Below are 26,107 nucleotides of genomic sequence, written 5' to 3' on the forward strand. Positions count from 1 at the left end.
TTAGTGGGGCAGACATCCCATGTGCAGCCTCCTTGGCTTCTGCTTCATAGTTTTCAATCTTTCTTCTTCCTTCTCTCTCAATGGTCCATCTTCCCATTTCCACTTCCATCAACTTCTAACCCTAAAGCTTCAACCTTTATCCCACACATCTCTCTGTATCTCTCTGTTTCAACCTCCTCTGTTTTCTTCAAGCTATGAAGAAAAGACGAACCTTTCTTCTCTTCTCGATTTTATTTCTCCTTCTTCTTCTCAATTCATCCAAAGCTGACTCCGATGGAGACATCTCAGCGATGCTTTCACTCAAGAAGAGCTTAAACCCACCTGTTTCTCTCGGTTGGTCTGACCCTGACCCGTGTAAATGGACTCACGTCGTTTGTACAGGTTCAAAACGTGTGACCCGGATCCAAATCGGGCATTCGGGTCTTCAAGGTACACTCTCTCCTGATCTACGTAACTTATCTGAGCTCGAAAGGCTTGAGCTTCAATGGAACAACATCTCTGGCTCTGTTCCTTCTTTAAGTGGTTTAGCTTCGTTACAAGTCTTGATGCTTAGTAACAACAACTTCGAATCAATCCCTAGTGATGTCTTTGAAGGTTTAACTTCGTTACAGTCTGTAGAGATCGATAACAACCCTTTCAAGTCTTGGGAGATTCCTCAGAGTTTGAGAAACGCTTCGGCTCTTCAGAATTTCTCGGCGAACTCGGCTCATGTCTCCGGTAAATTACCCGGTTTTCTCGGACCGGATGAGTTTCCCGGTTTGTCTATTTTGCATTTGGCTTTCAATAACTTGGAAGGTGAGTTGCCTTTGAGTTTGGCTGGCTCGCAGGTTCAGTCTTTGTGGCTTAATGGTCAGAAACTAACTGGCTCAGTAGATGTTCTTCAGAACATGACTGGTTTGAAAGAGGTTTGGCTTCATTCCAACGCGTTCTCGGGTCCTTTACCGGACTTTTCGGGTCTTAGAGAGCTTGAGAGCTTGAGTTTGAGGGATAACTCGTTCACTGGTCCAGTTCCTGAGTCTTTGTTAAGTCTTGAGTCGCTTAAAGTTGTGAACTTGACTAATAACCATCTTCAAGGACCATTTCCTGAGTTTAAGAGCTCTGCTTCGGTTGATTTGGATATAAATTCCAATAGCTTTTGCTTATCTAGTCATGGTTTGTGTGATCCTAGAGTGAAGTCTTTGCTTTTGATAGCTAGTTCATTCCATTATCCGCTGAGGCTTGCTGAGAGTTGGAAAGGAAATGATCCTTGCAGCAACTGGATTGGGATTGCTTGTAGCAATGGGAACATTACTATTATCAATCTTGAGAAAATGGGTCTTACAGGGACGATTTCTCCTGAGTTTGGAGCCATTAAATCGCTTCAAAGGATCGTTCTTGGAATCAATAACCTTACGGGTACGATTCCTCAAGAGCTTACAACGTTACCTAATCTCAAAACACTCGATGTTTCGACTAACCAGCTTTTTGGGAAGGTCCCTGGTTTCAGAAGCAATGTGGTTGTGAATACTAATGGTAATCCTGACATTGGAAAGGCAAAAAGCTCTTTGCCGTCTCCTGGTTCGTCTTCGCCTTCAGGTTCAGGAATTGATGGTGATAAGGACAGGATAGGAATGAAGTCTTCGACTTTTATAGGAATCATTGTTGGTTCAGTACTTGGAGGTCTGTTATCGATCTTCTTGATCGGTTTATTAGTTTTCTGCTGGTACAAGAAGAGGCAAAAACGTAACACAAGAGGTGAGAGCTCAAATGCAGTAGTGGTGCATCCACGACATTCAGGTTCTGACAATGAGAGTGTGAAAATCACTGTTGCGGGTTCAAGTGTAAGCGTTGGGGGCATAAGTGATACCTACACGCTTCCTGGTACGAGTGAGGCAGGAGATAATATCCAAATGGTGGAAGCAGGAAACATGCTGATCTCAATACAAGTGCTTCGTTCCGTGACTAACAACTTCAGTGAAGATAACATTCTTGGATCAGGAGGTTTCGGGGTTGTGTATAAAGGTGAATTGCACGATGGAACCAAGATAGCAGTTAAGAGAATGGAGAATGGAGTCATTGCTGGTAAAGGTTTTGCAGAATTCAAGTCAGAGATTGCGGTTTTAACAAAGGTGAGGCATCGTCATTTGGTTACACTTCTCGGCTATTGTTTGGATGGGAATGAGAAGCTTCTTGTGTATGAGTATATGCCGCAAGGGACATTGAGTAGGCATTTGTTTGAATGGTCAGAGGAAGGGCTTAAGCCTCTGTTGTGGAAACAGAGATTGACTTTAGCCTTGGATGTTGCAAGAGGTGTGGAGTATCTCCATGGATTAGCTCATCAAAGCTTCATTCACAGAGATCTTAAGCCTTCAAACATTCTTCTAGGCGATGATATGAGAGCGAAAGTTGCAGACTTTGGACTTGTTCGTCTTGCCCCAGAAGGGAAAGGATCGATTGAAACCAGAATTGCTGGAACGTTTGGTTACTTGGCACCTGAATATGCAGGTTAGTTGGTTTACAGATTGTTTCTTATGATGATATATAGGTTACTTCATTATGTATAAGATTGTTTCTTGATGATGATTGTGATCTTGTTTGTTGCAGTAACGGGACGTGTGACCACGAAGGTAGATGTGTACAGCTTCGGGGTAATTCTTATGGAACTCATAACAGGTAGAAAGTCTCTAGATGAATCGCAACCAGAAGAGAGCATTCACTTGGTGTCCTGGTTCAAACGGATGTACATCAACAAAGAGTCATCATTCAAGAAAGCGATCGACCCAACAATAGACCTTGACGAAGAAACCCTAGCCAGCGTTCACACTGTTGCTGAACTAGCAGGCCATTGCTGCGCCCGTGAGCCTTACCAGAGACCAGACATGGGACACGCAGTCAACATTCTGTCTTCACTAGTCGAGCTATGGAAACCGTCAGATCAGAATGCAGAAGACATATACGGTATCGATCTCGACATGTCTTTGCCTCAGGCACTTAAGAAATGGCAAGCTTATGAAGGAAGAAGCGATCTCGAATCTTCGACTTCATCGCTTTTACCTAGCTTGGACAACACGCAGATGAGTATTCCCACTAGACCTTACGGATTCGCAGAGTCTTTCACTTCAGTAGATGGACGATGATGAATGAGAGATTTCCTCAAACCCAAGATTTGTTTTTTTTTTCTTCTGTATATTTGTGTTTCCTCCTCTCACAATTCTTTCATGTTTCTTGTTATGCAAGCAACATTTAGGGCTTAATTTGAGTTTCTTAATATTATTTGTTGTTGGTGTTTTTGTTTTCTTGATTTAGAAAAGGTGACGTGTGTACTTTTAAAGTCTTAATTATTAAGTTTGAGGAAAATGGTAATGACAGTGAGGTAGAGAGGTTGGCATTGGATCCATCTTCACATGGCTGTCTCTTTTGTTTGGATCTTCATTTTTTTTAGTATCTCTATAAATTGACGTCTACTTCATCTCAACCAAAATGTTTTTGTAGAATTTAGTTTTTTTTTACATATACTTAAATTTCAGTAAACAATATATTTCAACAGCTTAAATTAGTATTTAGTATCCAGATTGCGGTTCAGTTTTTTCGATTCTTCGGATTTTTGGTTTATGAACATATTGTAATAGTATACCAAATAAATAATATAACCAAATTTTAACTAACTAAATATGTCTATAGTTTATAAATAATTTTAGGTTTCAGATTGTATCTAATATTCAAATATTCAAACATTCAAACGTATCATCTGGTTTTGAGATGAAATATAATATGGTTAAAAAATGAGAAAAAAAAAGACAAAAGTGTGTTTGGTTAAATAAAAATCATTAAGACAAAGGTTTGGTAAACAGTTCAACCACATCGAACAAACAAACAAAGTTTTGGTCAGGACTACAATTATTCTAATCATATTTTAAGGATTACATTTTTTGTTTTGTTAACAATTACTGATTATAAAACAACAGAGCTGGAGATCTAACATAATCATGTATATATCGTTACTCTTATCATCAAATAAAAGTTGTACATAATCACAATTCAATACAACACATAGAACAGAGAGATAGTGATATTTTTTCCCCACGTTTGTACTTTTGTGTCTCATAAGCAAAAGAGAAACACATAACATATATTTGTCTATATACAATTAAATTTAGATTTTGAGCAAACTTATATATTAAGCTCTGAAAATTGGAAAAGACTGAGATTTTTATTTCTTTCATTTTTCATATAACGCGTTTCTATGGCCCAAAAGAGAAAGAAAAAGATAATAAAAAAGATGGATATATTATGTTCACACTTTACAGTACTACTTAACAGAACATTTAGAAGTGTTAATCACAAGTACTGTATGTTACAAGAAAGTACAATTCTTTTTAACTAAGCAAACAAACATTTATGTTCACTTTGCAATTAAGTTTTAATTTTTTAACAAACATAACATAAATCTTAGGAGCAAATATTTTTTCTGGTACATGCCGTAATTAATCTTGAAAAACTAAATTTTCCAACATTAGAATACGAATATATGATTGAAATAGATGATTTTAAAACTTAGACATTCGATTCGATTACAGATTGATTTCTTCTACTTTTTCCATCATAGATTTTTTTTTTATCGTAAATTTATTTATATAAAATTGTGCGAACACTTATACTTTTTTCAAACTGTTGACCATTCACTTCGTAGTGGGTGATTTTTAGTTACGTGAATTTTGCAAATAGCCTCAATTATGGATTAAGAGTAGACTATAAGAGACTCCAAAAGAGAAGACTTGAGAACGTAAAGAATTGAAATTTGAAAACACTAAAGGACTCTACAAAATTGAAGCCCAACTCACTAACAATTAAGCCCACTCCTCACAAAGTCACAGTCAAAACGTGATCTCACTAATATTGTCGAGGGCGTGAAGAAGAACAATGGAATGAACATGAAAGCAAAAGCAGAAGCTCTAGGTTAAAAACAAAGTAAGAGTGGCTCAAAGATATTTCTTTACTGATAAAATGTTCAGATTACATCATTTGTTTTTATATAGGAGAAGACATGATAACCTAATGATTACAAAGGTAGGTAAATGTTTGTCAAGTGTCTCCATCAGCTGCACAAAATTGGTGAGGTAAGAGCAGAGAATTGGTTCCTTGTTTGGACCATAGTGTGAGCTGTGTTTGGCGTCACGTCCGTACATTGCAGAGCACATGAGGTGAGCACATTTTCCTTGTTACCATTGGAAACCACGGTGAGCAAGCAAACTGCAGTGAGCTTGATCATTTCTTTAAGATCCAACTTTTTTTGTTGGACTGAGTTTTCAGTGATTCCAGTGGTGATAGTCCTTACAGAACATAGTTACATGCCAAATCCTTTTGAATAACAAATATGGCTATCTAGCCTTCTGCTGAAGGACAACAAGCTCTTGTTTATGATACATCATAGAACGTTGTAAAACAAAAAATATGAAACTCTCTTGAACCTTATTTTTACTTTTTTTTTTTTTTTTAAAAGCATGAATCAATATTGTGTCACACTCCAACCTTGCAAGTCAAATGCATCAGTGTTTTCAATAAACAGAGAAAAACCCTTCTAAAACAATTTCCATATGAAATATAGAAACTCTCTCATTGACTAATTCCCTTAGAAAAAGATAGACATTCAAATCCTTAAACTGAGTTTACACAACCATACATGTAAGAAGTTTCAAATGCAAAAGTAGTAAAGGACTCAAATTATAATTTAAACAAAGAATTGAAGACCCTTAACAAAAAAAAAATTGTTTGAACAAATAGTGTCTAGTATCAATAAAACGAAGACTTAAAAAAGAACTGTATTTATTTCGCATCTAATAACAAACATTGACGAGGAACTTATTTTTGCTCCAAACCAGAGCCGTGCACCAGTTATAGAAAAAGAAGCGATCGCTTCGGGCATCCAATTCTTAAAAAATAATAATTAGGGGCATATATTCATTAAGGTTATATAGAGATTATCCCTAAGAAAACTATACAAATAGGAAAAGATGGGTTTATGAATGATTCTTACAAAATTAGAAACAAAATATGGGCTCCGTCTACAATCTAATTTAAATATGGGCTTAATATGTTAAAATTAAGAAGAATTAGACACACATATGACATACGCTGAAGTTTTTTTTTGACGGCACCTTCCCCTTAATTAACAAACAACTAGCCAACTAGGTCTAGGGTTACAAACTTACAATTCAGTTTTGATAGCTCTTTTCTCTTTCGTTGTTAAAGCTTCATCATCTCTTGATTCTAAGGTAACACAGTAACAAAAATTTTCTTCAATGTTTCCTCACCAATGTTTTATATTTTACTTTGTTTCTTTGGTTAAATGTTTTTTATAAAATTGCAGCGTAATCATTGTAAGCTTTTTCTTTACTGTAGTCTGCAGAGCAATGTCTTCAAAGAAAAAAGATCAACCTTGTGGAGCTGATAACAGAAAAAAGAGAAAAATGAAAGATGACCAAGCAAAATCTCAAGAGAACGCTTTATTCAGGTACTTCAAAAAACCTGCAACTTCTGATGGATTTGTAGAAAATAATGATACAGAACATGTGGTTCTTGGAGATGATGGAGTGGATGAGAATATAAATGAGTATCAAAGAGAAGAAGCAGGTGTTGAACCAGAAGATGTCAATGCAGTGAATGAAGAAGATGATGTGAATAAGAATGAACATCAGAAGAGTGATAATCTGAGGGAGTCTTGTGGATTTTTTGACATATATGATCCTGGAAATTGGGAAAACATCAAAAAGGGATGGAATGAGTGGAGGGATTTTATGGTTGTACAAGGTCCATCAAAAAGACTGCCACTTGATCATAATTTTCCCAAAGATAGTCTTAAGAGACATTTTTCACATTTGCATTATACAAGAGATATGGGTGATGGAACAAAACAAGATCGACGTTGGCTAGTTTACTCTAAGTCTTTGAACAAGATCTTTTGTTTTTGTTGTAAATTGTTCAATCACAGTGACAATAGTCAATTGGCATCTACGGGCTTTAGTGATTGAAGGAATGTTATGAGAAGGCTCAAAGAACATGAATCTAGTCGTGAACACATTTTGTGTATGAAACAGTGGGCTGAACTAGATCTCAGGCTGCAGAAGAATCAGACCATTGACAAATATGCTCAAGATGAACTCAACAAAGAGAAAATTCATTGGAGACAAGTGTTGCTTAGGATTATTACTGTGGTAAAAACGCTTGCTAAACAAAATTTAGCGTTTCAGGGAAGCCACGAGAAAATTGGAGAAGAAGGTTGTGGGAATTTTTTAAGTTTTATAGAGATGATTGCTGATTTTGATCCTGTGATGATTGAGCATCTAAGAAGATATAAAGAGGGTGTATCTCGTAGTCATTATCTCAGCAACAGAATTCAGAATGAGTTAATAGCTTTGTTAGCCAATGAGATCAAAGGTATGATTGTCAAAAAAACTCAAAGTGCAAAGTACTTCTCTGTGATTCTTGACTGCACTCCAGATATTAGTCATCATGAACAAATGACTGTCATCATTCGATGTGTAGATGTTTCAACAACTTCAACGAGGATCGAAGAATATTTTTTAACGTTCTTAAAAGTTGATGATACATCTGGTGAAGGACTTTTTCTTGAGCTTCAAGCTGTTTTGGCTGCTTTTGATTTAAAAATTGATGATGTGAGGGGACAGGGTTATGACAATGGCTCTAATATGAAGGGAAAGCATAAGGGAGTACAGAAAAGATTTCTTGATATAAATCCCAGGGCGTTTTATACACCATGTAGTTTTCACAGTTTGAATCTTGCACTTTGTGATATGGCAACCATTTCTCCAAAGGCAATCTCATTTTTTGGGATTATTCAGCGTACTTATAACTTCTTTTCATGTTCAGTTAAGCGGTGGAAAATATTTGAAGATCACGTGGATGGCCTTACACTTAAGGCTTTATCACACACTCGCTGGGAGAGCCATGTGGAAAGTGTTAAGGCAATACGGTTTCAGGCTCCTAAAATCATGAATGCGTTAGTGTACATTGCTGAAAATAGTGATGACCCGAAAGAGCAGAGCGAAGCTGAATGTCTTGCAATAAGTGAAACACATGGAATTGGAAGTTTTGAGTTCTTAGTTTCCATGGTTATTTGGTATAATCTTTTATCTGTTGTTAACATTGTGAGCAAGAGTTTGCAGTCAGAAGACATGAACATTGATGTAGCTATTTCTCAACTGAAGGGGCTGGTTTCTCATTTTAAAAAATATAGAGAGTCAGGCTTTGAGAAAGCAAAAGTAGAAGCTAAAGAAATTGCAGAATCTTTGGAGATTGATCTTGTATTTCCTAGAAAAGCAAAGCGGGTGATTAGAAGAAAAAGACATTATGGTGAAGAATCAGAGAATGTCGAGGGAAGTGTGACATTATCACCTGAGGAGAGCTTTAGGATTGACTACTTCATCCAAATCATGGATCAAGCTCTTTACTCACTTGAGACCAGATTTGAGCAATTTCAGAGGTACGAACAAATATTCGGTTTTTTGTTTGATTTGGAAAAATTGCAATCAGCGAGTGATGATAGTTTGATGGTTTCTTGTGCTAATCTTGAAGATAATCTAACTCACGAAAATCAGTCAGATATTGTTGGTAATGATATTTTCTATGAAATTAAAGTTCTAAGAGAAGCGTTACCAAAAGAGATTAAAAGGCCTATTGAAGTATTAGACTTTTTGAACAGAGTTGAAGATTGTTATCCAAACACGTGCGTCGCTTATCGAATATTGTTGACGATCCCAGTTTCGGTTGCAACTGCTGAAAGGAGTTTTTCAAAGCTGAAGTTGATCAAATCATATCTTCGTTCGAGTATGTCTCAAGAAAGATTGAGTGACTTAGCGATTTTATCTATCAAAAGAGAATTGGTTAGAGATGTTGATTTCGAAAGCTTGGTTCACGATTTCGTGGAGAAAAAAGGAAAACAAATGTTTAAGAATTAGTACTTTTGTTTTAGTTCGTTTTTTAATTAGTTTTATTATGAGATAGAAGTAGTTAATTTTTGTAGACGTTTTTATTTTATTTAAATCAAGCCATTTTTTTTTTGGTTGGCTTCTCATACTTCTGAACCTTGGCACGGCTGTGCTCCAAACCCAAGTTGTCCGTCAAATAAAAAAAGCATGAATCCTCATCTTCTTTCTCTCTTTTTTTTTCCTCTACTAAAACTGTAAATATTTCATTAAAAATAAAAAATTTAGGTTGTCAATCGAAAGATTTTGGTATTATGTCGTCGTCTCGTAAGAAAATTTCATTATCGCTAGCCACCATGCACAATCAAAATGAAAATATTCAGTTTACACACTGATGTAACTGTTAAAAATGAAGCAGTTTGGCTGTTTGGGTTATATGGTTTTGGTTAAGATGATGTTGGTCGTCGTCGAACACATACTTAGCTGGAAAGTACAAGATCGGGTTTATGAGTTGGAGATAGGTGTTGCCGTGTTCCTTACTATTATTATATTTCTCTTTTTTAAAAAGAAGATTATATGTAGTGGGAAGGATATGGACAGACTGATATAATCTCAAGCTATAGAGAGAATAATCAAAAACAGGTAAGAACGTAAACGTAATGAACAAATGCGCATGATAGTATTTTCATGCACCGACTCTTGACCACTGACTTGGTCAATCTCTAGAACTAGCCGATTTCACATTATTGCTTCATTTTTAAAAATATTATAAGACTTAGGGACAGAAAATACTCTATTCTTATTCATCTAAAAAAAAATATATTCTATAGATTCTCGCAAATCACATCTCTATAAAAAAGCCAAATATGTTTACTCTCAACTAGACTCGGGTATATGAATAATCTGTTCAGATTCAGATATTATCCGATCGGTTTGGATAAATGGGTTTAAGAAAAAAAATCTATTGAATAATTTTAGATTTTTGGTTCGACTTGAAATTCTTAACTTATAAATAAAATATATTAAACTTACAAAATCAAATTTAACTTGCAATAAAAAAATTCTATGTATATTTATAAGTGTATATCAAACTTATTGGTAATAATCCACGAATGTTCGAATTAATATTATTTAAATAATAATTTAAACTTTTGAAAATTGTCACTAAAAGTCATATTATGAGTTAAGTTAGATTTTGTAGGATTAATTTCCATTTTTGTAAATTAAGGATAACTTAGAAAGTATTTTCGAAATTCACAATAAAATCAATATAAAAAAGTATTTCTTTAAAAATACTTTAAAGAAAATCTATTAGTTAAAATTTAGTGTCAAAGATACTTTATTTTTATGGCTTTTCACAAGTTACAAACAAAAAAAAAAAAAAAAAAAAAAACCCAAAACCCACGAATAGGTTTCAGCAATTTTTTTTTTTTCATATTTTCTACATTAGTTGTCACTTGTCATTAAATTGTTTCAAACATTCAACGGTCAATTTTTCCGATTCTTTAACAGTTAGCGAATAATATGACATAAACCATCTCCATTATTCAAATTTCGTTTTCCCGTGATGTTTTTTTTTTCATTTTACCTAAAACTTAACTTTGACCCAACTCGCGTTCCAGAAGCGTATGATAGTGACTAATTTAAATATATAACATTTATTATCCCTAAGTTTTTATGCATTCATACATACGTACATATATAAATCTCATCTCTCAACTTGTTAATTCATTACCAAAGCGAACAGTCAAAGAATGGGACTTTCATTGAGAGTGAGACGTCGTGGAGGCAACAAGAAAGAGATCATACCGGTGACTAGTTGCTCTGAGGAAGATGAAGTAACGATTCCATCGCAGTTTCTATGTCCGATTTCTTACGAGCTAATGAAAGATCCGGTGATTATTGCTTCAGGGATCACTTACGACCGTGAAAACATCGAGAAGTGGTTCGAGTCCGGGTACCAAACGTGTCCCGTTACTAACACGGTTTTGTCAAGTTTGGAGCAGATTCCGAATCATACCATTCGGAGGATGATTCAAGGTTGGTGCGGGTCGTCACTAGGCGGCGGGATTGAGAGAATCCCGACGCCACGTGTACCCGTGACGAGTCATCAAGTCACAGAGATTTGTGGGAAGTTACTCGCTGCTACGCGGCGTGGAGACCATGCCGTGTGCAGCGAGATGGTTGGGAAGTTGAAGAGATTGGGAAAAGAGAGCGAGAGGAACCGTAAATGCGTTCAGGAAAACGGCGCTGGGCTAGTTCTTTGCGTTTGTTTCGACGCGTTTTCGGGAAACGCAAACTCTACACTATTATTGGAGGAGGTTGTGTCTGTGCTGACGTGGATGCTTCCCATTGGTTCAGAAGGTCAATCCAAACTCACCTCTACGTCTTCGTTTACTAGGTTGGTGGAGCTTTTGAGAAATGGCGATCAAAACGCCGCGTTTTTAGTAAAGGAGCTTCTTGAGCTTAACGTAGCTCACGTTCACGCGTTAACAAAGATCAACGGCGTCGAAGAAGCGTTCTTGAAATCGATTAATCGCGATACTATATGCGTTAACTCTTTAGTTTCTATCCACCACATGATCTTGGCAAATCAAGAAACCGTTTCAAGATTTCTTGCACTGGATCTTGTTAATATAACGGTGGAGATGCTAGTTGATTCAGAAAACAGCGTTTGCGAAAAAGCGTTGATGGTTTTAAACGCGATTTGCGAAACTAACGAAGGAAGAGAGAAAGTGAGAAGAAATGAGTTGGTGATACCGGTTTTGGTGAAGAAGATTTTGAAGATCACTGAGAAGAAGTGTTTGGTTTCAGTGATGTGGAAGATTTGTAAAAGTGGAGATGGGTCTGAGGTTGAACAAGCTTTAAGATTAGGTGCGTTCAAGAAGCTTGTTGTGATGCTACAAGTTGGATGTGGTGAAGGAACGAAGGAGAAGGTGACTGAGTTGTTGAAGATGATGAATAAAGTTATGAAGATGAATGGTTTCGTTGATCGTTCTGATTCTTCTTCAATTGAGTTTAAGCATGTTAAGAAGCCATTTTGATACAATAACTATACATTTGTATATAGAGAGGAAACACAATTTTTTTTTTTGCAACTCTAATTTCCTCTGTTTTCTAAACCCTCTCTTATAGCAGAGTCTTTAACCAACTTGTATACCACAAAGCCAAAACTCATTTACAACCTAACTATAGAGAAGAGAAGTAAAACAGAGGATATATATAGAGAAGAGAAGTAAATCAGAGGATATATATCAATACTAAGACAATTTTACTTCTCTTCTCTATACTAACAACACAAGTGTCATATACAATTTTGTTTCTCTCATTTACCAAAAAAATTGAGTAATCTACAAAGTTTGGTCCAAAAATGGCTTTACAAGAGATAGTTTTCTTCAGGGAAAATCAAACCAAGACAACTCTGATCCCCATAGAAGTCATCTGCAGATTCTATCAGAAACATATTCTCTGAACTCGGAAACTCATATTTGGGCTGCACCACTTTCCTCTGTTGCTCTGCAAACTCTTCACAGCAGTTCGAACACACAAAAAGTGGAGGCAAAGTATCTGAATCATCAATCCCACAGCATCTTGTATGTTGCCATACCTCACAAACATCACAAGATATCATCCTCTCACCATCATCATCTCTAGCCCTGCAAATACATTTCACCATCCATGTATCACATCCACCTTGACACTTGAGTTTCGATTCCAAATCAATCCCATAACCCCTCACTGTTAAAGCAGAACAAGACTCGGTCAAACTCATGTCTTCTGTAACTTCTTCAATCTCACTCACCACAAAGTTTGCTAAGATGCAGTAAGTATCTCTGAACGTCTCTTCAATGGCTTGCTTTAGATCAAAGATTGTAGCCTGTAATGGAACTGTGACCAATTCACCTGGAGGTAGCTCTGTGATCTGTTCTGATCTCAAACCAATCAAACTTGGATTGATACGGCAAACAAATTGTAAGACTGTTTCACTGTTGTCCCATATAGGCCACTCCTTTACGAAGTGCTTGCTGTCTAGGATTGCTTGAGTTGCAGATCTCACTAGCTCAGATTCTGGATAGGTAAACAACACAGTGTAGAGTAACAACAGATCTCTATAAACATCAGCTCCAGGTTTTGATGGAGTATAAATCCTCAAAGGAGTAATCTCCTCTAGCAGAACAGCTTCTTCTTTCTTCGGTTCTATGACGTTCATCGCATCATCAAGCTCCTGTATTGTATAGTGCAGGATACGTGTAATGGGATCAACATAACGCCGAACCAAAACATTCCCAACGACCACATTGTGCATCGACTTCAGCACATAATCCAGCAGACCGGTATCTCCAATATGCAATCTAGCTGAATCCCTAACATCTTGCCGAGTCATACCGTTGGGCTTCATTGCTTTCATCTCTTTCAGTGACTCTACTATCACTTCAGCTGCAAATATTAGTCTCCTCACAGGCCATCTACTACCCAAATTTGCAGCAACAGTGCTATAACTCCTATATTTCGGAGACTTGTCATTATCCGCGATATCACTTTTCTTTAAAAGCAACCTACTTGATCTTTTCTGCTGAGGAGAATCTGTCAGGAGAGGAGTCGCAGGAAGAACCTTTTGGGGAGAAGCATGAGACTTGATGATGAGCATAAACCGCAAAAGATCTCTGAACGTCTTCAGATGCCCTTCACTCATTTCTCTATAGTACCGAATAACCTGTTTGATCTCTTTAGATTGTTGATACTCGCCAAAATGAAACTCAATCTGATTAAGATCAAGTGAACCAAGAAGCTCTATCGCCTTCTCGTAATCATTCTTTGTCACACCATAACTTCCACGAGAGAACTTGTATCCCCATCTTCCAAACCAGGAGTGGCCATAAGCAACACCATACAACAACCTCAGTTCCATAGATCTCTTCTTAGCGAAATCTTCAACCGTTATCATCCTGCAACAAGAACACATTCTATCAATTTCCAAATCATAAAAATGCAAAATCCAACAAAACGCAAAAGGATACTAGTGTTATATCCATTACCTTGCTCCAAGGATATTACAAATCCGGTCCCAAAGATCAACAATCTCTCTTCCGCACAAGTATTTTGAATCCCCTTCCATACCATTGATGCATATCAAATGACCAAAGCCATTACTATGAATCAATCCATGTAAAAGATGACTTTGTAGATCAAAAACATCATCTTCTAAAGGCATATTCCACTCAGAATCGATTGGAATTATAAAGTGATACTTCCTCTTTGACACAAAATGATTGCTCCACCCTGAAACAAAACACAAAATCAAAGTCAGAAACATCTTAAATCAAAGTCGAACAGAATCTCATTAAGCAAAGTCAGAATCAAAGTCAAAGTCAGAAACGTCTTCTCTCTAGTACGATCATTGATCCTCACCAGTTATTCCACTTATCTCAAACCAAACAGAATCTCATTCAACAACATCTTAAAGATACGTACTCGTACTTAAAGATACGTACTCATACATTTTAACAACATCATAAAGCTACTAATCTGAAAAGAATACTGAGAATCTCGAGTTAGCATCATCTTCAAATACTTACTTAAATAAAACCCAATACTCAGAATCACGATTCAGAAACATCTTAAGATACACATAATCATCATTTAGCAATATTCACAATCTAATATTACCATTTAGCAATAACACACACTCATATGAAACTGATACTCAGATTTACAATTCAGAAACATCTTAAGATCCATACTCATCAAAACCCATTACTCAAAAGTCTCAGTTAAACAACATCTTAAGATACATACATGATCTGAAACCATTATACAGAACAACATCTTAAGATACACATAATCATCTAAATCATTACTCAAAATTCTCAATCCAACAACAAATCGTAAACACCTAACAGAAACAAATCCATATACAAAAACCCAATTCACAAAATCTCATCAAACACCAAATTGATCTAACCAAATCGATCAAACCCAAACATCTTAAGATCCATACTCGTCAAAACCCATTACTCAAAGGTATCATCTTAAGATACATACGCATACTCATCATAACCCATTACTCAAAACTCAAAAGTCTCAGTTCAACAACATCTAAAGATTCATACTCATCAAAACCCATTACTCAAAAGTCTCAATTCAACAGAACAAAACCTTAAGATACACACAATCATCTAAACCCAATATTCAAACATCTCAATCCAACAACAGATCATAAAACCTAACCGAAACAAATCCATATACAAAAAAACCCAATTCACAAAATCTCATCAAACACCAAATTGATCCAACGAAATCGATCAAACCCAAAAAAAAATCAATCAATCCAAACAAACCTGTGCAACGACATTGATCGCAGTAAGGCTCCGAAGAACGAGCCACATCCTCTTCAACAGTGTAAAGCGGAACCACCGAGTTCGTACTCTCATGGCTAAGTAGCGTACACCAAACAGGCATACCAAGAACGCTATACTCCTCAACCTCGGCAAAATCCCGTAAAAAAACCCTAATCTGATCGCGAAAAGCTTCGCCCCGATTAATCGGAACCCCATCTTCGCCGAACCGTTGCGAGCTATAAACTTTGGGCCTCCTCTTCCTCTTACGGCACGTTTCGATGATTGGTACTGGCATTTTCCGATTTTGATTCTGTAATTTTTAGGGTTTTTTGGGGGATTTTAGGATTCGATCGATGGAGACGAAGGAAGGAAGAAGATGAGCTCTCTGTTACTGAGTTTACCCGCTCAAATTGAAAACAAAGCGTGATCTGAGTGGTTGTTTTAGAAATGCCATTGAGGATGGTTGTTATTTACGTAATGGCCATTAGGATCTGACGGTTTTAGATTGAGTTTGAGGATTTGGTTGATCTTAGCCGTTCATCTCTGTAACTGCAAGTGTTTGTTAGTCAAACCGCCGTTCACTCTGTTAAGTCAACAGCTCACTCGAAACCAGAAAATAAACACATTAATTCTTTTTTATAAAAATCCAGAATATTATTTTATATAAAATAAAACTATTTCCAAATAATTAATCATCTAGTTTTTTTCCATAAAAAATTCTGATTTAAAAAAATAATTAAATAAATTACCACAAAAAAGTAAGAACACTTGTTAAATATTTAAACACTTCATTTTCTATATACAAAATTTATTTTCCAAAAATATTATTTTATATTAAAATACACATATCTCCAAAATACTATGTTTTTTTATTAAAACTTGTGTCTAGTAAAACTTGTTGAGAGTCTTTCATTTAACTATCTGTTTAAAAATGTTTATTTGTAAAATGTATGTATGAAATTCACTGGTATAATGTAGTATCAATTTGCCCCCAAAAAATAAAAAAAGTGTACTGGTATAGTTTGTATAGTGTAATTAATAGTTACATAGATAGGTACAAGTACTAAGAATATAATTAACTACCTATTTGCGAAAGTGGTATTAGATTTTTTTTTATTCTTTTTTTTAAAGGATTAATTGAAGTAAAGGGTGGAATGAATAAATTTTTTATAAATTATTTATGATCCTTCTTTAAAAATAATAATATAAATTTCCTAAAAATTCAAAAAAAATAAACCATATTTAACAGAGAAGATGGTAATTTCATCTTTAGAGAAATAATAATTGAATATATATATATATATATATAATTATTTCATATATATCCAATTTGCTAACTAAGCATATAAATTTATATCAACAAAAACCATCAATCTACACATATTAATATAATACTATATCATTAACTCTAATAATTATGTGCCACTACTTATAATGAGAAATCAAATTTTTGGTCCAACGTAAATGGTGAAATGGTTTTATAAGAAGGAAAAAAAATCTAAATAGATTTTAAAATAGTTTCTAAAAGTCTCTAATGTCAAATTTATTTGTTTGAATTTTACACGTAGAAAAAGTGAACAAGGCATTTGATTCTTTGAGATCAACTCTCTTTTTTACAATCAATAAAGAAGTCGTGAGAACTTTTTGTTGTTCGTGGACATTGAGTCACTCTTTCCATTAGGATTAGATAAATACACCACTTCCACTACCTCTCTTTACTTTTACTTTTCTTCATCCTCTCTTACATTCTTTTAAGAGAACGATCAATAGATATGGATCATCCAAAGGCTTCTGATCATGTTACATCCAATTGGTCAAAAATTCCTCTTCTTGGTTGCATCATGGACACTCTCGTTCATCTTTTTACGATCTTTCCTGACGAACAAGGCAAAGAGGTCGTCGACACGGCGGTAGCGGAAAATCGTGCAGCTCAAAAACACTTTAGGCAACTCAACTGTGTTAAACTCAATTAGCCTTGATGATAAGTCTTTCTTAATATCTTTGGTTTTCTTGTATTGCTTTATATCTAGAAAGCACCAGTTTTATAAATACAATCTCTATATGTAACAATTACTTTACAAGAAAACATATTTTGTGGTTAAAATTTAAAAATTTCTGTACTTAGCCACATATGGTCAGGAAATTACTTTTTGACTAAGAGCTCATGACTAGCATTAGATCAGTGGTTGTATTTGCTACATAGACACATGGTGTCATAAAAGACTGTGGATAATCTGTTAAAATCTTTAACCTGGGTCCGACATAGTTGTCTTGGGTAGGCTTGAGAAGCGATGGATTTGGCTAGGTTTAATCTCGAATTTTGGAAAATCTATTTGTTCGGTTAATTGAACCAAACTAACATTTGGTCAGTTTGGTTTGGAAGCCTAAATTTGGTTTGGTTTTTAAGTGGGAAAATTATTACAATGTTATAACCTCATGAGTACATTGCAAGAGTGTCTTCTTGAAAAAGTTCCTCTCCCCCTCACATATGGATCAGCGTAGGAATTAGAGATCTCAAATTTGACACAACGAGAAAACAAAGGTTTTGTGAAGCTTGAGAACATTTGAAAGTGTACTCGTCACAATGGCATCACCAAAGAAATTATTGTTTAGTACTCTGTGGTATCTTACTAAAATATACGTGATTTTGTGTACCACTAGCAACGAAAACTTTTTCGAATAAAATCATACAAAGAGTTGTTGCCACCATGAAAACAACTGAGAATTAGTATCATTTGTTCGTAAGACAATGCATGTGTACAAAATATCAATCTTTGTTATATATGGAGTTAAACATATCATATAATGAATTAATTGCCAAAAAAAAAAACATAAACAACTTATCATTATCGGTTAAGAGTTAAAAAAAAATCGAATTGTGGTCAAGAATATTATCGAAAAACTACAAATCAAAAAACAATACAAAAAAGGTTGTGTCACTCATTTGATATATGCATAAGTTAGAATTGATGCAAATTAGTTTTAAATCACTTACATATATGACTCTCAGACTCTGGTTGCACCGGTTGAAAGGGGTGGGCATTACGGTTTAAATTTAGGTTCGGTTTGTTCGGTTTTGGTAAGACTCTAACCAAACTCAACCGAAGTTAGTTTGGTTTGGTTTGTGTTCGGATCGGTTTTTGTTTGGTTTGGTTCGGTTCGGTTTGGTTTTAGTTTGGTTCGGTTTTAATTCAGTTTAAAAATCAGTTAATGTAACAAAACAAAATTGATTATGGTTTTATAATAGTTAATTAATCAAATAAATTAAAAAAGCTAGAAAATTATAATTAAATACCTAATAGTAAATATAATTACATCTATATTTATATTTAGGTTTTATTAGAAAAGTTAAAATAAAGTAAAATAGAAACCAAATGCAAGTGGTAATAGGTAAGAAGATCACATATTTATAAATTTAATAATATTATTAATTAATTTAAAAAACACATTGGATTATTGGTTCGGTTCGGTTTAAAACCGAACCGAACCATTTGGGTTGAGAAGAAATATAACCAAATGGTTGGAGTGTAGGATTGGATTTGGTTTGGGTTGGTTTGAGTTCGGTTGGTTCGGTTTGGTTCGGTTCGGTTCGGTTTATATGCCCACAGAAATATTTTCTTACATCGATTATTGACTTATCGTAATCGATGTTAATATGCATCAGTTGATTCAATCAATACATGTATTAAAATAACCTTAAATTTGCAACTGTTATTATAAGTAATATAAATGTTTATATTAATTATATATAATTGAAGTTAGGACTAATAAAAAGAATTTTAAATTAAATTCTAAGAAATATATATTATTTAATTTTAGAAATTAAATATAAAAGCAAATTATTAATTTCTTTGTGATAATAGTTGTCTATTACATGTGTTTTAGAGGGATTTTCATAAAAATAATCTTTTTCCTATGTCAATTTTTAAAAATACCCTTTCATGTTGTCCAATTTCAAAAATACCCCTTTTCTATGTATAAAACAATTAAATTCTAAGCCCTAAGCTCAAAATACTAAACTTTAACCTCTCAAAACTATATCCTAAATGTAAAATAGAAAATCCAAGCATAAAAAAAATTCTAAAAATTAATTTAACATATTATAATTGTGTAAAAAAGGTTAAAAATGAAAATGTTCAAAAAAAACAGGTATTTTTGAAAAGGGGTATCCCAAAAGGGATATTTCTAACAAATTCTCTTGTTTTTAATTAGCATCAGTCAGTATTTGTTTAAATTTGCAACACAAATCAATAATGACATTGATTATTACTACTGATGTTAAATTATAATTTTTGTATTGATAATTATAATAAGTAATTTATATTTTAATCATTCAAACTTTTGAGTCAAATTAGTTTATGCAATTGATTCATGATCTTTTAAAAATACCACCAACATTAATTAGGTATAGAGTTGTTCATTTACTTGGTTCATGATTTTTTGAACAATTTTGGAACATAAACTATCCTTACATATAAAATTACCATCAAGCAAGCTTATAGATGACAGAACCATGAAAAAATTATCTTTAAACATCATCTAAGAACCATTATATTAATATCATTCAAACTTTTGATTCAGAATAATTTATGTAATTGATCCTTGTTGTAGTGAAATATACCTTTTACCATCAGTACCTTTAATTGGATATAGAGTTAGTTATTCAATTACTTGATTGATGCTTTTTATTAGCAATTTTAGAACAAAAACTGCCCTTACATATAGAACAAAATGATTATGTTAATTTTGTCATAGACAAACTTATAGATGAAAGAACGATGAATAATTTACCCTTAAAAATTATTTAAGAATCAACCTTATAATAAAATCATCTTGACTCGTCTATGACGAAAAAACTTGTTAAAATATTATAAGTACAAAACAAAAAGTGATAAACTTCATAAAACAAAGTTATAATAAAGGAATCCATTAGTACATACAAATGTTGAATATTCTGTTCATACATGTAAAGTGATTCCTCATACATATGGGATGTTAGTTTGTAGCTCATTAGTGTTAAACATATCAAATAGTTATTTCACTTTTTTTTTTGTACCAACATCAAATAGTTATTTCACATGTTTGCACTATATTAATTGTTTGCAGTCTTTAAGATATTTCAGTTTTTAAGAGTATGTCTAACTAAAACCTAAATGTCACAACTATATTCTGCCAAACATGATGAATTGGAGACGGTTAATCAATTAAAAAAAATCAAAAAGATCCAAGAGTGTTAAACCTCAACTCTAAAAAGATTAAACTTTAATTCAACAACCATACAAACATCATTTTTAAATTCAGTAAAAGTTCATGTAATTATTATTGACATTTCATGACTCACAAATAAAAATAAAAATAAAAGAACAAGATATATCCGAATTTATTCCTTAAGGGCATCTTCGTATCTTTTAATTTTAAAGAAAAATAAAAATTAAGAAAAATAGGAGAGAGAAAGTGATAGTATCTTTGCACAAACAAATTAAGACACACTCAGACTCTCATCTGCCATATGTTAATTTTTTATTGGTTTACATTTCTAAATAAATCAATTATATTAAAATATTAATATTGTTAAAATTTGACACCGATTTCATAGTATTACCAATGGGAATGGTTTACGGCCTTAGATCAACTCTCAGTGAGGTTGCTGACACACATACTCTTATTAAAAAATAAAAAAAAAAAAAAAGAGAAAGAAGAAAAAAAATGTAGAAACTATTCGTTTTTGAGAAGTTTGAGAAACAATTCTTAGAAAAAATATGACAGGTGCAATACAAAAAATATGGATATTGATAGCAGAAAAGCATAGCACAGTTGTTATTTTTGATAAAATTTTAAAAATTAATCTCTATAATAGCACTTATAAAACGCTAAACCTTAAAAATATGTAAGCGGAAACCAAAAATCACTCATTCCGCCAAACAAGTACTAAAAATCGACTAAAACACACTTTTCTCCTCCTTTACACTTAGAAACTCAAGAGTCTTTTACCAAAAAATATTTAGAATCGGAAAAAAAAACCTTTAACCCTAATAATCGCCTAAACCTAGATCTTTCTATTGGCTTCGCCGATGGCCAACCCAAACTGTGAAGCTCGTCTTCTCTAGTTCTCCTAATCGTCTTGTCCAAGCTAATCTTTCTCAAGCTTTTGTTCTGATTTCCACACGCTTATGACCATAGACTCTGCAAAACTAAATCGAGATCTCTACGGTGATACCGTCTTTCAACAGCTCGATATTGCTTTTGATGTTTAAACAGTCAGGAGATCGATGAAGATCTGCACAATCAGCAACTCGCCGCCGTATATGTAACTCCTGAAAACCCTAGATCTACATATCTCTGCTTTTCTTGTTTCTTAGTAAGTCTTCCTCTTTCTTCTATAATTGTGTAATTAAATCAAAGATTAGTAATATGACACGTGTCATTTATTCAGTGGAACAAATATTAAAAAAATAAAATAAAATAAAAATCTGTAAGAAAAATATTTTTTGAGAAACGTTCACGGTTACTTCCGGTAAAAATGTCCTTAGAGCATCACTAAGAAACCCTCCTAAGTTATTCACATATTAATTAATCATAGAATTTTAGCAACCCTAAGAGAGTTTTAGCAAAATCAACCCTCCACTAGAGAACGTAAAGAAGGTTTCTCTTAATGAAAATTTGTTTTGTGTAATGGAAATGGGTTTGAAAATTTAACTAGAAGAAATGATGAGAAGAAGAAATGATGATAAGAATAATCGGATGATGACAGAAAAGAAATGAGAAGAATCGGATGAACAAGCAAATGAAGTTCTACACGACATTGATCAATATATAGACCTTGGGGAGCAAATGAAGTTCTACACAACATTGATCAATGAAGTTCTACACAAACATAAACATAACAAGCAAAGTGAAGAAAGCTTTCTGTCCACAAACCTCACACCTTGGAGTTAGCTTTGTTACAGAATCAGCAATTGGTATAACATCAAGTACAGCACCAAAGCTCCTCCTGCGTATAGAAAAGATCACATCCACGTTACAAGTCAGTCAACAAAATCGGCAAGTGAAAATATCAAAATCACAGCTTTAAAAAATAGGATAAATCAAGCACCTTAAATAGTCACCGTCAAGGCCTGCAACGATCACAGTTTTGCCATCATCATCAGCGACTTTGCAACAAAACTCATAAAGATCTCCAAAGAACTGAGCCTCATCAAGTTGCTTTTCTCACTATGGATTCGCATACTTATGATAAGCATATAAATCCTGAGGAACTAGCGGTATCCTAAAGAAACAGAACGCTACTGAGTCGTCAATAAACCATGAGTGCAGACAATTCACTGAGACAAGACTCACAGATGACAATGTCTGCTCTCTCCGAGCCCTGTCTTCTTTCTCTTTGATCTCCTTCATCTTCTCAGGTGTGAAAGGATAAGCACCAGCTCCATAGCTTCGTATGACACCAAACCCATTATTATTCACAAGTTTACCATGATCATCAACTATTACTAGGTTAGGGATACCCGTAACCTTAAACAACCCATCCAAACGGTCATGTGTTTCTGAATCAGCAAATGGAACAGTGAGCCATGGCATCTTACTGAAATAATCACCAAAGGACTCTTCATCTTCATCGCCAGACACAAAAACAACCTCGAAACCAACTTTTGGAGCGAGCTCGTTGTAGACTTCAACCAGCTGTGGAGTAAACCGCTGACATGGTCCGCACCACGCAGCTGAAAATACAATCCAATCTTTTTCCCTATTAAGCTATCAATTTTAACATGAACATCATAAGAATTCATATAACCAACCAACCAGTCAAACTCTACCCTAATCGGTTCTGCAAAAGAACAATCACAAGGGGAGAATCGAGAAACAAGCACATATAAGTTGAGATCGGCGGCGATAAAATTCAAAAATCAGGTCAACTACAGAAAGAGAGAGAGAGAGAAGCGAGAAGCTATTTTAACCTGTTTGCCGTCGTTACGAACAAGGAAATCCCTCGCCGGAGAAGAGAGAAGTGAGAGAAGATCCTGAGCATCTCAGCCGTTGATTTTTTTTGTGGTTTCGGCCATGGCGTTGTCCCACCAATCCTCCGCCGTTCTCTGATGGAGAAGAATCGCCTTTTATCTCTCATGAACGAGAGAGAAGAGAGATGGTCGGGAAAGAATTAAAAAAAATGGTGAAAAAAAAAAACTGAGTCGACCAATAGGCAAACGCCACGCCGCGTTGCTCAAGGGGTTGCTCCAATTACTTTCCACAGTATCGATACTCTGCTTGTTGGACTCAGAAAGGGGTTTTTTATTAAATTTTGGGCCCCAATTGTAAGAGTAACCCAATAAGTACTCCCCAGTAAAAATGGTCTTACATACTAAAAAAACACATAAACAAGTTGAAAGATGAAGACACTTGAAGAGAAAAAATAATAAAATACATTAGTACAACTACCCAATTTAGATATTTTTCGACATCAAGTGTATATTTTTCGATATATCTCAAAAATCCTAAAAACTTTGTCCGTTCGTCGATTTGTGTATATATATTCTTAGTGACTCTCAAAAACCTCAAAAAATCAGTGGTTCGATTTTGTTTAGTAATTCTCTAAAACCCAAAATTAATCAAACACCTCATTCAGTCACATTTCACAATATCAAGTGAGGGTCGGGGGTGAAATGTTTATAAATATAGATTTAAAGATTTAAAGATCGATTAGACAATAAATATAGATTTAAAGATTTAAAGATCGATTAGACAATAAATATAGATTTAAAGATTTAAAGATTATGGAAATAAATATTTCCTCTAGCTCTCAGCCCTTATAAATATATTCATATATCTTTTTATATATCGTTTGAGGTTATCTTCGTGAGCATAACTAATAGAGTTCATATATCATAATTAAGTTGATGGCTAATGATAACATAGTCTGGTCCCGTTACCACAACTTAAAAGACAAGTGGACTAGAACTGTAGAATCATGGGGCTGCGTAGCTCCTTTTTTTTTATGTTCCTGTTTGACATATGATTTGTCGTATTTATTTATTTTGTTATATAGTTTTATTTTTGTTTGAAGATTTTCTGAAGTAATAAGTTAATGTGATATTTCATTATTTTGTTCAAATTTATTTGCATTTTGAAACTGTCGTCGCTTTCTCTACAACTCTGAATTCGGTGGAATATGATGTTGTCGTGTTTTATTCATAACTCATTATTTATTTAAAGCTTCTAATAAAACAAAACAAAAAATGGGAATTGTGAGAATCAATTTTGAAGACTTTGTGGTTAACAAATTACGAGAGTATCTTAATATTCCAACGCAATGTTCCATAGATTGTTCTATATATACTCAAGTATCACTTTCAGAAAAGTTTTCTATATACATGAATGGTTTATACAATAAATTTCGATTATTATAACTTGATGATAATTCATATATAAATAATTATATTACGGTTTAAATAAAACTATGATTTTTGAGTATTATATCTGTATGAATTATTTATATAAATAATTTTTGACTATTAAATTTTAATGATAATTCATATCAAAAAAATATATTACGATTTAAATCAAACTATTATTTTGAATATATATATATATATATATATGTATGTTGTGAGCATCAATGTTATAAATTGAAACAGTTGATGAGATTCATGAACGTAGACATGGTCCTACGGAAATTAAATTCCTATAGTTATAAATACTATATTTGAGTTTCATTTAATTTGATAAAGAAATAAATATGTTCACAAGATTCAATAGACATATAATTGGATCAAATATTATCGTTTTGTGTAAATACGAAAACAAAAGCTCTCACACGTCAACGCGTTATCGGTTTCAGTTCTTCAAAGCAAAGCTAGTGACACCTTTAAGCTCGGTTCTCAATTTAAAGTAGGAAATTCTTTCCGGTAAACAAATCAATTAAAATAAGACATTTTGTAACCACCCAAAATTAGAAATAATAATAAGTGTTGGAAGAAAAAAAAACATTTATATAAATCTAAAAGAGAATTCCGTAAGAAAACAAATATGGAATAAATCATTGTCTCAAAATTTAAGAGAAACCGCGTTTCGAACTTCATATTGCTTTCGGCCTCAATATCTTTTGTCATCTTTCCCATTAACACATAAATTGTCTCCCACTTCTTACGACATTTAGATGTTTTAGAAGTCTTTTCTTGAAATGATTAAAGAAACATACTAATTTTGTAGAGATTGGTGTAAAACTGAAACTGAACACTTGTTTTAAGGTTAACCATTAGCTATAGATTTGCCACTCAAGAGGACAAAATTGTGGAGTATTGTTCATTATTGCAAAAATAATCATATTAAAACCTAATTGACTATTGTAGAAACAATATTTGTTTGTTGCATTTTTATGGAATGGTCCGGACCTCAACTCTCATCATGCAAAGGTCGCCTGGTCTGATGTCCGCTACCCTATAAGGGAGGGTGGACTTTGTCTCCGATCTCTAAAAGAGGCTAACATTGTGTGCGGTTTAAAGCTCATTTAGCGCCTGTTATCACATAACTCACTATGGGGGAAATGGGTACACACTTACCTTATTCGCAATAGCTCCTTTTGGGATATTGCAGCATCCCCATCGCAGGGCTCCTGGATGTGGCGAAAGTTGCTTAAACTAAGAGGGTTAGCAAAGCAGTTTCATCGCAAAGATATTCAGAATGGTAAGACCACGTCTTTTTGGCATGATCAGTGGTCTTCTTTGGGTACACTACATGATCTGTTAGGCCATAGAGGGTGCATTGATCTCGGGATAACCACACATGCCACAGTGGAATCTGTAATGTTAACACATTGAAGCAGACGACGTAGAGTGGATACTCTGAATCTTATTG

The 26,107-nt window shown here is 34.1% G+C and overlaps 4 protein-coding genes and 1 pseudogene across 12 annotated transcripts; 3 read left to right on the forward strand and 2 right to left on the reverse strand.

The window, feature by feature from the left end:
* On the forward strand, nt 1-3,376 carry LOC104750395 (receptor protein kinase TMK1-like). The gene is made up of 2 exons (XM_010472182.2): nt 1-2,484; nt 2,584-3,376. The coding sequence occupies exons 1-2, from the start codon at nt 195-197 to the stop codon at nt 3,114-3,116; spliced, it is 2,823 nt and encodes a 940-aa protein (XP_010470484.1). The 5' UTR covers nt 1-194; the 3' UTR covers nt 3,117-3,376.
* On the forward strand, nt 6,390-8,848 carry LOC104753601 (annotated as a pseudogene).
* Nucleotides 10,634-12,110, forward strand: LOC104750397 (U-box domain-containing protein 20). The gene has a single exon (XM_010472184.2). It carries the CDS (start codon nt 10,676-10,678, stop codon nt 11,963-11,965), a length of 1,290 nt encoding a protein of 429 aa, XP_010470486.1. The 5' UTR covers nt 10,634-10,675; the 3' UTR covers nt 11,966-12,110.
* On the reverse strand, nt 12,214-15,554 carry LOC104750396 (PHD finger protein MALE MEIOCYTE DEATH 1-like). Its single transcript, XM_010472183.1, has 3 exons — nt 15,260-15,554; nt 13,958-14,201; nt 12,214-13,867 (listed from the first exon to the last, which is right to left on the reverse strand). Exons 1-3 carry the CDS (start codon nt 15,552-15,554, stop codon nt 12,298-12,300), a joined length of 2,109 nt encoding a protein of 702 aa, XP_010470485.1. The 3' UTR covers nt 12,214-12,297.
* On the reverse strand, nt 21,137-23,464 carry LOC104750398 (probable nucleoredoxin 1). 9 transcript variants are annotated; one of them, XM_019237517.1, is made up of 4 exons: nt 23,215-23,457; nt 22,353-23,003; nt 22,185-22,250; nt 21,137-21,636 (listed from the first exon to the last, which is right to left on the reverse strand). In XM_019237517.1, the coding sequence occupies exons 1-2, from the start codon at nt 23,379-23,381 to the stop codon at nt 22,472-22,474; spliced, it is 699 nt and encodes a 232-aa protein (XP_019093062.1). In that variant the 5' UTR covers nt 23,382-23,457; the 3' UTR covers nt 21,137-21,636; nt 22,185-22,250; nt 22,353-22,471. The 9 variants fall into 9 exon arrangements, 5 of the variants coding, with proteins under 5 accessions (XP_019093062.1, XP_019093061.1, XP_010470488.1 ...); XM_019237516.1 differs by having other exon boundaries at nt 22,178-22,250; XM_010472186.2 differs by having other exon boundaries at nt 21,186-22,250; nt 22,353-22,526; nt 22,598-23,003; nt 23,215-23,464.

Source organism: Camelina sativa, chromosome 16 (assembly GCF_000633955.1).
Source record: "Camelina sativa cultivar DH55 chromosome 16, Cs, whole genome shotgun sequence".
In the NCBI taxonomy this organism is placed as follows: domain Eukaryota; kingdom Viridiplantae; phylum Streptophyta; class Magnoliopsida; order Brassicales; family Brassicaceae; genus Camelina; species Camelina sativa.

Bases quoted from the DNA above. Each gene is read 5' to 3' on its own strand.
- LOC104750396 (XM_010472183.1), bottom strand. From the start codon at position 15,554: ATGCCAGTACCAATCATCGAAACGTGCCGTAAGAGGAAGAGGAGGCCC. The intron at 14,202-15,259 runs GTTTGTTTGGAT...GTTTTGTTTCAG, and splicing joins CGATCAATGTCGTTGCACAG to GGTGGAGCAATCATTTTGTG. The intron at 13,868-13,957 runs GTAATGGATATA...TTCTTGTTGCAG, and splicing joins TGTAATATCCTTGGAGCAAG to GATGATAACGGTTGAAGATT.
- LOC104750397 (XM_010472184.2), top strand. From the start codon at position 10,676: ATGGGACTTTCATTGAGAGTGAGACGTCGTGGAGGCAACAAGAAAGAG.
- LOC104750395 (XM_010472182.2), top strand. From the start codon at position 195: ATGAAGAAAAGACGAACCTTTCTTCTCTTCTCGATTTTATTTCTCCTT. The intron at 2,485-2,583 runs GTTAGTTGGTTT...TGTTTGTTGCAG, and splicing joins CTTGGCACCTGAATATGCAG to TAACGGGACGTGTGACCACG.
- LOC104750398 (XM_019237517.1), bottom strand. From the start codon at position 23,381: ATGAGAGATAAAAGGCGATTCTTCTCCATCAGAGAACGGCGGAGGATT. The intron at 23,004-23,214 runs GTTAAAATAGCT...ATAGCTTAATAG, and splicing joins TTCGTAACGACGGCAAACAG to GGAAAAAGATTGGATTGTAT.